This window comes from Pocillopora damicornis, chromosome 4, assembly GCF_964200805.1.
Source record: "Pocillopora damicornis chromosome 4, jaPocDami1.2, whole genome shotgun sequence".
NCBI lineage: Eukaryota > Metazoa > Cnidaria > Anthozoa > Scleractinia > Pocilloporidae > Pocillopora > Pocillopora damicornis.
Genome location: NC_142673.1, coordinates 27,413,081 through 27,425,097, shown reverse-complemented (window position 1 = coordinate 27,425,097; position 12,017 = coordinate 27,413,081). Strand labels below are relative to the sequence as shown.

The 12,017-nt window shown below is 38.7% G+C and overlaps 2 protein-coding genes across 9 annotated transcripts in view; one reads left to right on the top strand and one right to left on the bottom strand.

Annotated features, from left to right (window-relative positions):
* Window positions 1-12,017, bottom strand: part of LOC113686153 (uncharacterized) — a 123,567-nt gene that overhangs the window by 95,546 nt on the left and 16,004 nt on the right. The gene's annotated exons all lie outside the window — the stretch shown is intronic.
* The window catches only part of LOC149047494 (uncharacterized), a 79,495-nt gene that overhangs the window by 66,220 nt on the left and 1,258 nt on the right, over window positions 1-12,017 (top strand). For 2 of the 4 annotated variants that reach the window (XM_089203569.1, XM_089203567.1), the window contains exons 2-4: window positions 9,095-9,230; window positions 10,258-10,350; window positions 11,276-11,401. In XM_089203569.1, the coding sequence (XP_089059695.1) occupies window positions 9,113-9,230; window positions 10,258-10,350; window positions 11,276-11,401 (337 nt within the window). In that variant the 5' untranslated portion in view covers window positions 9,095-9,112. Of the gene's footprint in view, window positions 1-3,929; window positions 4,138-9,094; window positions 9,231-10,257; window positions 10,351-11,275; window positions 11,402-12,017 lie in introns of those variants that run through there. The other 2 variants (XM_089203568.1, XM_089203571.1) reach the window with 2 other exon arrangements.

The following is a 12,017-nucleotide window of genomic DNA, read 5'->3' as shown; positions in this document are numbered from 1 at the left end:
CAATTTGATGTGTGGCACCTTTCCAAGAGTATAACTAAAAAGTTAACTGAAAAAGCAAAGAAGAAAGAATGTGCTGATCTCTCTCTCTGGATCAGATCCATCTCAAACCGCCTTTGGTGGTGTGCCAAAACATGTGGGGGAGACAAGGAGATGTTGAGAGAGAAGTGGATATCCATTGTCTATCACATTGCCAATATCCACTCCTGGGATTCAGCTGACCTGTATGAGGAATGTGCCCACCAACCAATCCCTCCGGCTATCGCAAGAACTAAAAGGTGGCTTAGGCCTGGCTCCTCTGCTCATAATGCATTTAAGGAGGTTGTATTCGATAAAAATCTGTTGAAGGACATTCAGCAACTAACACTATGTTGTCATACTGGCAATTTAGAGATGTACCATAGTGTGCAGACCAAATATGCACCCAAACGGCAACACTTCTTTTATAATGGCATGGTTGCTCGAACTCAGTTGGCAGCCCTAGACCATAATGCCAACACTGGTAGGCAAAAAGCCACTGTATCCAGGGGTGCCAACCAAGGGGAGCTGCAATACAAGGTAGTGTTTCCGAAAAATACAAAAGAATGGGTAGCAAAGCTCATATTTGAGAAGACAACCAATTATCATCCATAGAGAGAAAGAAAAAAAAAAACCATAAGAGAGGAGTGCAACAGTCACAGCACCACACATTCCTGAAAACTTTGCCAGCAAACCCCGGCCTCCTAAAGCAGATGTCATTGTTAATCTTACATCGAGATTTTCGAATAATTAAATATAACAACTTTGTCAAAAACGCAATCAAATGAAAATGAAAGCAATCATCGTAGCAAAAAGCAATCAAAGTTAGGTTTTAGGTTTATTTCATTCAGGCCACACAGCTATCCCTGGCAATGTGGATAATTTAATATCTGCAATAGGGATGACATTTGTTTGGCTCTGCATGGTTCTTGACAGAATCACTATGCAGAAATGTGTTAGTAATTCATATCCTCGATAAGTAATTATATATTTCGCGCAAATTTTAGAAAGAAACCGTGACATAAGGAAATAAGAGCCTCTTACGTTATACAAGCAAAGGATATGTTACTAATCATTATTAAAGAAAATTACAGATAAAGTTCAAAGTTCCAGATCTGCTTCTCGAAACCCCACGTAATTACCACTCTCTTCAGGAAATGTTTTACGTATGGCCGTGACGACGCATGCTGGCACGATTCTCCGCCGGTTTTTTCCTAATACCCCATGTGCCCACCAAGTAAATTGTCTTTAGGCTGCCAAACGCCAAGTTCTAGACAACAAGAGGATATAAAGTCACAAAAGCGATTGACTTAATTACGCGTACAAAATAAGAAAGAAAAAGACAGTTTACCTTTTGACGATAGGGTCGGGAATTGGATTGAGCCGCGCATTGTGGATTGCAACCAATGCCGTGCTCAAAACATCCTTGTCCAAGCATACAATGCCAAATTTCGGATGTTCTGTTATACATCTAACAACTATCAATACCCAAAAAGAAGAAAAAAGTCTTAACATTTTCTTTCCCTCACTGTTTCAATAATTTTCATCCATCAGACCTTGTAGTTGTAATTACAACTAAGATCGAGTTTGCAATTGTTCACCTTTTGTCACTCTTAGCAAAGAAGCGGCCGCTTCAAACAAAATACTCGTGAGAATAATCACATACTAAGTACAAACCTGAATTGTCAAACTTTTGATTAAGCTCCTCTAGTTCTTGGCAGCAGTAACATTCATTTGCCACCGGCATAAGCGCACAAGCGCTGCACGAACACCATTCGGTGTTTCCCATTCTCGAAGTAGTGTCTTCTTCGTGGGCTTCTACCTCCTGTTCTACACTCTCTTCCTGAGGAGGTTCTTCTCCATTTAGCACAAATAACGCCTGAAATCGATAATTTCGTCACTTTGGCTATCGAAAGAAATTAACTCAATTTTTGGCTTCAGTTCTCCTTTAAGCAAGTTCGCTAGTGCACAAAATAAAACAAATTATAAGAAAGCCTATATTCATTTTGATACTATCGAACAAACGAGAATAGCGAGAGCGAGAAAAAGACAGCTTGTGAAAACGGTACTAAGGGAGGGTGCAAGGTTACTTTTTTTAACGCGTTGCGATGTGTTATTGCATCCCCATGGAAATCAACCTGTATTTGCATATAATGTACCCGCGGGATACTACCGCGTAATCATGCCGAAGGTTACTTCACATACGAGAAAAAGAATTGCTTGTCTCCATAAGGAAGGATTTTTTCCCGTACAAATATTGAAAGCCTTGAGACGAGAAAATCTACAAGATCATCAACAAAATACAGAAAACTGGATCCACTGAAAACCGCCCTCGATCAGGAAGGCCGACAAAGCTTCCAGCAGATGCGAAAGCTTTTATTGAGAAGCAAATGCCTATAAACGACGAGGCAACAAGCGCTCAGATTCCAAAACATCTGGCCAAGCGTGGAGACGTTGTGAACTCCTCCGCTGTGCGAAGATCGCGAGCCAAATAGGGATGGACGCTGCAGTGCATCCATTACTGTTAACTGATAAGAGTAGCTAATAAGGTGAAAAGACTAGAGTATGCACAACAAATCCTGGATTCCGGTGATGCATTCCATAATGTCATATTCTCTGATGAATGCTCAGTCTCGCTGGAACAATACAGACGAACATGCTACCGAAAGGTCGACGAGCCATTCAAAAGAAAACCGAAGCCTAAACATTCACTTAAAGTACACGTATGGGAAGGAATCAGCAGAAAGGGAGCTACTGAAGTGTGCATATTCGATGGTATAATAGAAGCAGAACTGTATTGCCGTATTCTGGAGACAACCCTTCTACCATTCATCAATCAGACGCTACCAGCCCACGGATTTGAGCTGGATAATGATCCCAACATACGACAAGACGAGCGAGGGCCTTCTTCGAGGAGAATGATATAAACTGGTAGCGTACTCCCCCAGAGAGTCATGATTTAAATCCCATCGAGAACTTATGGCACGAACTGAAACTTTACTTAGAATCGAAAGTGAAGCCGTAAAACAAACAAGAACTGATTGACGGAATAAAGGCGTTTTGGGCTGAGAGGGTGACGGAAAAGAAATTCGCTAAGTACATCGACCATGATCTCAAGAAAGTCGTCCCAGCGGTAGTGGAGGCAAAAGGAGCAGCAACGCAATTCTAAAGATCGATTTCACATCTCAAAAGAAAACGGCTCCTTTGGGAGCCACAAATTTCACAAAAGTCATTGACCAATAAAAAGTTAACAATGGTTATTAAAACGACTAAGACTGTAACTACATGCCTTTTTTACACTAGAAAAAAAAAAAAAAAAACAATAATCTTGATATCTTATGAATGAAACAGTCTTTGCACCATATATACCGTGAAAGTTTCCTTTTATGTACCCAAGTATTTTACGCATACAAAAACTTAAGATTGTTGATAAATTTAACAAACAGACAAACAAGAATATTGGCACTTTTATGACCCGCTCTCTTAAACAATAAACAATAGACTACTTCATACCATCAATACGTTTCCTTTTTTTGTGCGCATGAGACCAAAACTGAGACAAAACTTTGTTTCAATTGAACTTCGCCCTTCCCAAAAAAGCAGTATGGTTAATTAAGGGCTGACAGAATCGGGCATTGATATTCCTTGTTTCCTTGCTTGTTCTTTGTACGTGCCGCAAAAACTAAAGCGTGTATGCATATTTCATTAATCTCAAAAACAAGAATTTTAGCACTTTCAAATTACCCGTCTACTCACTTAACAATCAAAGGACTGAAATTAGCCCGCGGTTCCATTAACTCTATCAAAGTCGCTTTATCACGCCTTTTGTTCACATCCTTTCGCGTGTAGTTAATTTAAATATGAAAAGCTCTCCTGAAGCCTACGCCTCTATTGTTATGGAGAACAAACCACCAAATAGGAACCAGTCATCTGATAAAAATCTCGATCCATCTACGGGCTTCGATTGCTATAAGAGAGGAAAGCTTAATTCATTCAACATAAGTAGTTTTCATCATAGCACATAGAACCAAAATGGAAAAAATAATTGAAGAAAAATCGTTTCAGTAAAGTGGAGCTAAAGTCAGTATTCTGAAGTGTCTCCATCGGACATAGCTATAAAAGGTATGCTAATGAAAGTTTGTTATGTTACTTCGATGAAAGGTATAATGTTCTCCAACCAAATTGTTTTATGTTGTTTGTTTTGTTTTGCTTTTATAACCTGTATGTTGTACTGGTAAGATATAGAAGACAAGCATTTCTCGCCATGAGAAAACTCGCTGAGGTGATACATTACCAGAACGATATATCGCAATGAATCATTCCTGATTCAGCGATAAATCGCTGGAACGATATTTCACTGAAGCGATATATCGTGATGATGTTCTGCACGCTCTACGATATATCGTTTAAGCGATATATCGCCGGAAGGATGTATCGTTGAAACGATTTATCGTCGGAACGAGATATTGCAGGAGAGCTCCGATATCTCGTCGATTTAGGTGTCAAGAAAACGAACGATATATCGGTGATATATCGGAAGAACAAAGTGCGATAAACAACGATAATCGTTTGCATTACTTTTGTACAGTACTATAGGAATAATGTGTGTCAAGTTTTGGTTTTGGCTCCCCTCTTAATACTTAGGCTTCTCTATGCGGTCGAATTTTCGTGTCATCAAATTCACAATTGAGGAAATATAGTAGAAGTAGAGACCAGGGAGCATATGGGAAAATCGAATTGGGTATGCAATCCGCCAGCGTTTCTTCCGCAAACCATCTAAAAATGGCTTAAATCGCATAAGAGAAAACCTCAAAGCCCTTCTTTAATAAAGGGAGTAAGTTTCCCAAATAAACTGTGGTGCTGCCTCAGATTCTCAACACGAATATTTTCTAGGACCTCTTGTCAAAGGAAAGTAAAGGAAGTATGTCGAGCTCAGAAAAACAATATTCGCAAGTTTCATCAGGAGATGACTCAGAGTGTTTGTCTAGCGCTTCGGAGGATAGTTTTGTATCGGCAATATGGGTTTTGCACCATACGACGAAAGTGTCGAACTGACAGCAAACGAAGGAGAAGCTGGGCAATACGCGATGTAAGTCGCTGTAGAGGAGGAAGAAGAAGAAGATCTTCTCCGAAGATTCTTTGGTAAAGTCGACGTCAGAGAATGGTTTGTAGCTAGGCTTTTTCTATTGTATAATTTTTTTGTATTTATTCGGAAACGCGCAATTCTAATCACTTATATGGACGTCATTTACATTTACAGATTTTTTGCGATCTGTGGCCTAAAGACAATTTGTAGGTATGGTTTGGGTATATGTTGGCATGTCAAACACTGTACTGTGTGTACAGTGTAATGAGATCTGCCTTTCCCATAGCTGAAGATCAGTATCATGGTTATGAGGAAGAAGATGAGGATGAATTATAATGTAGTAAAAGAAAAAACACTTCATTATTTTCAATGAACGGATGACGTTACTCGTTTCAACCTTCCAAACGGATGATAAAAGTTGTTTTACGGGAAAGTTGTGAGGTTCCAACAAACATTGTCATTCAAAGACTAGGTTTCACAATATTTATGTCCTTACTGTTTTCTTGATGTTGTCGCGTTTGGAAAAAGTGTACAGAAAGTCTATATGTATATAGTCATGTATTAAATAGCAAAAATAATTTTTTCACCTGAAAACTGTCGTTTGTTTTCTGATCAAGTGCTCAAATGCAACAATAACACTAATTAATTTTTCATAACACAGTTGAGTGCAGTTTAATAGTTCCACATTGCATAAAATCAAAGCCATACAATAACCAGGCATGATAGTTGACTTCTGAAACAGGTTCATATACAGTGATTCAAGTTGTAACCCTAACTTCTGACAGGAGATAAACAAAAAAGTTTTCATTTCAGAGAAACCTGTTTGTTCCCCAGGGCCTGGTTGTTCAAAGATTGGATAACGCGATCCACCCGATAAATCACTATCCAGCATGTGTGTCTTCCTTTTGCGAGTAGCAGCAGTTGCAGCAGGCTGAACATTGCCTGTGCCCCTGCATCATAAATTAGGGGAAAAAATAACAGTTTCATGGACTGATTGATCATTTGAATAACTGATTGTTTCATTGTTTGACTGATTGATTCATTTATTTGTTTACATTTGTTTACTCAGTCAGTCTTTATTTCTCAAAACATAATATTTTGTCCTTCACAAAATAAGCAAGACCAAAAAGGGCATTTCCCTCTAACCAGAACAGGTTGGAGGACAGATAACTGTTTCTTTCTGCTTTCTGGAATGGAACTTTTCAATGGCCTCTTCCTTGTTTCTTTGCTTTGCAGCATACTGTGCAAAGCTTGAGGGGTCTCCCTACCCAACTCCTCTTTCACAGCCCCTTAGCTTCCCTCGACGATGAGATTAGTGTATCATGGATTTCGGCCACATACTCTGAAAACAAAGTGACTCAGAACAGATATGCTGGTTCGTTGTATGCTCATTTTTTTTTTTTGCTACTATGAAATGTTCCCTTATATTGTCTTATAATACATTACAGTAAGTTCTTTTTTAACATGAATTTCACATCTTCCAACCTTTACAAGAAGAATGTGAATGATGAGGCCTACTGTACAGCAAAATATGGTGTAAGCGCCATACTTTGTAGAATGGCCCATGCTGTCATGACGGCCATCGCCTGCCAGTGTAACCACAATGTATCCTTCTTAGGGTCTCTAACTATTCTCTTTAGCTTTTTTCCTCTCTTTCTTCAAACTTTCCCCCTCAGGACAGCTGGAATAAGGTGTTGTCTCCCAAATGTTATCCTCCATATCAGGTACCTGATAAGAATTACAATAACCTCGCCAAAGAACTGCGTGCTTGCGAAACGCTGAGGATTTTTAAAATTACAACTTTTAATAGAATCAGATAAGGCACAAAACAAATGTAGTGTATAGGTTTTTTATCACTGTAAATATTTCTTTTGGTAATTTTTAATTTATTCTTAACTTGTATCGATGGTGAATTGCATTTTTAATGACATATTTATATACTGATCACTGATTTATACCCATGTTTTTTATGATGAATTTGCTGATCGGTTTTTTTCAGTTAAAAAAAAAAAAAAACATTTAACACAACAGATAGGAGAGATATTAATACCAAAAATGACACGGGTTTGTCTTCTAAGATCTCCATTAAATAAACACCTCTTTGGGAGTATTAGTCTCCGTCAGATCCCTCTGACAGCTCTCATCTGTTAAGTTTGCTGAGATAGGTCCATCTATCTATACACCAGTTACATTCTGCAACAAAAATGTGTTTTATTTCATTAAAGAAAATATTGATCTTGAAAGTATGACGCTGAAGTCATTTAGCCAGTTGGTGAGAAATCTACTCGCAAGGGAAGTATGAATATTATCAAAAGGCAGAGAATGTAAGCTTAAAAGCAGGATACAGATATATATTTTTTTTTCAATGGAAAAGCTTCGGCTGGCAACAGCTACATTGTAAATACTATGTTTGGTGTATTTGTCACCATATGCAAGAAACTCATTGAAGTATCTGATGCAGCTACCCGAGCAATTCAGTTTGCAAGCAAAAATGTTTTCTCAGTATTGTTCAATAGAAGTGTCATCTATAAACACTAGGAAAACTTACATTGTCACCATCAACACCATCAACAACAAATACGGATGACGTAGGGCCATCCATCGGTGGATTGTTACTGCGCAAGAAACTCTTAAGAGACAGATGTATAGTTAACAAATATTTTGCATGCACTGGTATATAAAATACAAATATTATTTGGTGACATGAATTCAAAATGATCCTCGCTAGATCTAGAGCCTTACTTGAAGCCGGACTGTAATCGTCTTTATCGATGATAATTGCAGAAGCATAGTTCAAATGATCTCCCAGTTCTTTTTTATCAACAGACTATGTCTTGTTCCCAATAGGGGAAAGTAAGTCACTGTTCTCTTAAATGAGAAAAAAAAAATACCGTGAATTTTAAAACGTAACTCGAAATGAAGTGAAATAATGAAGTTCACTTGCAAAACAAGGACAAAGGTTGCATTTGAGAATGACTAATACAACTCAAGAGCGCTGGCATGTAATGTAAACAAGAAGCACGTGCCTACTTACCTTCTTACGTGTTCGCTCAGATCCCGAAGAAGGAGACTCCTGAGCGGTTTTTTTGAGCCAAATAGTTGGTACAAAGCCTAGACGAAGCGTGCGTCGAGAACCCTCTACGTAATGGCCCGTTTCGAAGCAATATTTTTCGAAATTTTCAGAGCAAACTGTGAATCGTCCCAGAGGACTGAAATTGGCTTGATGCGCTCTCACCAATCTTGCCTATTTGTCGCGGTCATTCTTGAATTGTTCATAGGACTTACGTGCACTAAAATTCCACCTTCGAGATCAGCAGCATTGCTATATCCTTAGACGACACACCGCCAGCCAACCTTTTTCTTTAGGATTCCGCCTGAATTGCAAGTTAGTAGGGTTTGCACTTGTAGGCAGCTCTATTGAAATTAGTCATGTGTGTTTTTCGAGTTGAGAATCTGACGTCATTTCCGCTTACTCGATTCCAAGCCCCTTCCTACGTGGTTGGAACGTGCCTTATTAATGGCGGACAGCAAACGATCAAAAAAGACGTTCCGAAAAAAAGACTTCTCGTGCCCTGATTCAAAAACGGTTTGGACTCGTGAGTGAGCCCAATACGAAGTTTCAAAAACTGCAGTTTTATTAAATTTCGAAAAATTCAACCTCGCGAACCTTGAGCAGTACATCGGTTCAACCTTATCCACCAATTTTTTCCCTAAAGATATCGAATTCGTTAGACCTACTGCCTATTTCCTAAATTCTGGCATGCATCACAAAGAAAACTTACTCAGCCTTGTATCATTTTTCACTCGTGGCATTTGAAAAACACAGGCGTGTATTAGCGTTTCAAGCAAAAGCTTACTTTAGAAGACACCTTTTGGGGAGAAGTATTTCAGAGACGATAACATACATTGCTAAAAAATTCCACGTTAAATCTCGCGTTTCTACTCGCAGACGTATTTGACATCTAAACTACTCTTCACTGTTTTACTTCCCAGCTGTTTGTTAAAAAGACGATGATGATTTCGATCAGTCGGCTACGACGAACTATCGCTTTGAGCATGCTCCTTTTTTACATCAGTGGAACAACAGGATATCCTTCGGGAATTGAAATCGTAAATGCATCATTCTGTGGTGAGTGTCTCTCTTTTGATTTATTTTTAATCCTCTTTAAAAGATATTCTGCTCTCAAAAGCTGTTCAGGAATACTAGAAATCGAATGGGAAGTGAAAAATGAGAATCCTTCAAAGGAAAAAAAAGAAATGCTAATTTGCTTTCTTATAGCTACCTGGAAAGACTTGTATATTTTGCTGAACTAGAATGAGGTTTTAGATGTGAAATTCATGCCATTCATGAGTTGATAAATGAAGAAAGAGGAATTAGGCGCTACGAGGAAGATTCCCTTCTCGATTAATCAACTACTTTGGAGGCATTTAATGATCTTTCCAATTTCCAATTTTTCTGTTTGTATTCCTCATTTCTGATTTCTGATTTCCGATTCCCAGGTTTGACAATTCGTTCTCCACTCTTAATCGTTTATCCTCGATTCCAAATGATTTTCTTTTCGCTTTCCATTACCCCCTCCCCGCCCTCCTTATTTCAATAAACCAGCTGCCGATAGGACCATTCATTTTTTGAAAAAGTCCACATTTTTTCCGAACAAAATGAGAAGAGCCAGGTCATTATAATGTTCTATACAATTCTGTTTGTTCTGTTTCTGGGCCAGGAAATACGTTATATTAGAGAGACAGAGACTGAAGCACAAGTCACTATTTATTGCTTGTTGGGGGGCCGGTTAGAATGTACCTGATCCCCCTTCAAGGCTCTGCAATATTCATACGATCTCTTCTCATTGGCAGTTAATTGGAGGTTAATTTTCTGCAGTCCCCCTTTTATACACCTTTATACACCTTTAGGGACAACTGATCCCCATCCCCTCCCATGTGATCCCGCTCAAAATCTTCCACTCCAGGCCCAAAAGTATGGAGAAATAAGAATCATATCAGCCGTTTAATAACTAGTGACTGAACAGTAAATTGTGCTTGTTTCTATGTAGTCTAAGGTTTTAAAAACTTTTAGCAATTATTTATTTTTGTGCGGGGTTTCCCAAAGCGTCAAAATAGCATTGAAATTCAAGTTTTATTGTTCCATTCTTTTTTAGGAAAGTATGATAAGCCTCCAACGTTTAAAGTTTCTCATTGGTCTTTTATTCCCACTGGTGTTCTTGTCAATTTGAGTGTAACATTTACACCTGGTAAGTTGATATCAATCGAATACGGAGGAGTTATTATATTTTAATAATTTTGATATCAAATATGATATTGTAAACACTGGGAGGGAGGAGAGGCTTATGAAATTCCGAGGCTTCGGGAGGGGGGGGGGGAAGGAAATTACAGGAGAAGCTTTTCGGAGGTGGGGAGGGGCTTTGATTTAGTCTTTATTCTGGTTTTTTTGAGCCGAATTCACTTTTCCGGTTGAAAACTTTCGACATTCAGAATGTGAAACAATGGAGTACTTCAAATACAACCTTTTTTCGGGAATGAAAGTGTGCTTTGGGGAAAGAGGGGAAAGAATCGCTCAGGGGAGGGCCTTAGTAGACTAGTTGGAAGGGAGGGGGGGTTGCTACTAGAAACGTGAAAGTCCACATGGTAAATTTATAAGAAACAGAGGGAAGGAGCCCGGCGGCTAAGAGAGACGGGCTGTTGCAAATCCATAGAGTATAGAAAAATGAAAAAAATAATGATAAAATAAGAAATTGCAAGTCCTACCAGCATGTAAGACATGTAAGACTAACGCATATCTCGTTTGAACCTACTGTAGGGTCCAATCGAGTTGTTTTTCATAGAACACTCCAAAATTTGATCCTTTTGGTGGTGGGGGTAATCAGATTTTCTTTTGGAAGTACACTCGTGACAAAAACTTTTAGTATTCTTCTTTGGTCAACGACCAAACCATTAATCTAACCCCTTTCTTATCCAGTTGACTATGGGTGGATACTATGAAGATGCAGGATTTGAGAATAGAAGATTTGGGTTAGCGCTGAGAGCGATCGCCAGCAAGGGGTTAAGACCTCGGGAAAACACCCCTCGATGCACAACAGATGTAGCTCGTATTGTATTACTTCCTTTATTACACAAGGTTCTTCTAGCCGCTTTCTAACTGATACTTGCTTCTAATAGTGGTGAATGTTTTGGAGGCGATCTTGCAATACGAATTGGTCTCAGTAGACGGTGAGGTTGTTCTCAGGAACAGATACGACCGTGTATGCATTTCTTCCCTAGATCTGTGCAGCTTACCTACTGGTGGTAAGTCTCCAAAAGAGAGTGAAAACAAACAAAAAACAAAAAAACAAAACAAATCAACAACAAAAATAACAACAACAAAAAAAGAAGTAAAACGGGAAGAGAAAAAAAAGACGGGAAAGGAACTAGGAGAAACTTTTGCACACATGGGTCTTCTTACCTTTTCAAATATTTCCAAAGCTTACCGAGTACTCCGGTCAACAGATCGAAACTATAGGTTCGGCCCTTTAAAAATTCCAGCCCAAAACCAAGGAGGCTTTTTCCATCAATTGGGAAAAACCCATTAATCATTTCAGTTAAATAGTAAATGATGTCAACCTCACACTTTTGCTTTAATAGCTGTTTATAGAGGTTCGTTTTCTCCTATATTCCTGTCATCATAGTCATGCACATCTGTCGAGATTAGTATTAATTCAAATAGTTTCTTTTTTCAAATAGTTTTTCAACCTACGAAGGCGCGAGCTGAGACACATCGAGACGTGTTTGAGAAATTAAAAATGTTTACAATCTCTCCAAATTGCTCTCTTGACCATCTCGAACAGGCAGCTTCGAATGCAAAAACAGAGAAAAAAATACAAAAAATGGCAATAAAATATTCAGGCAATCTATTATTACTGAT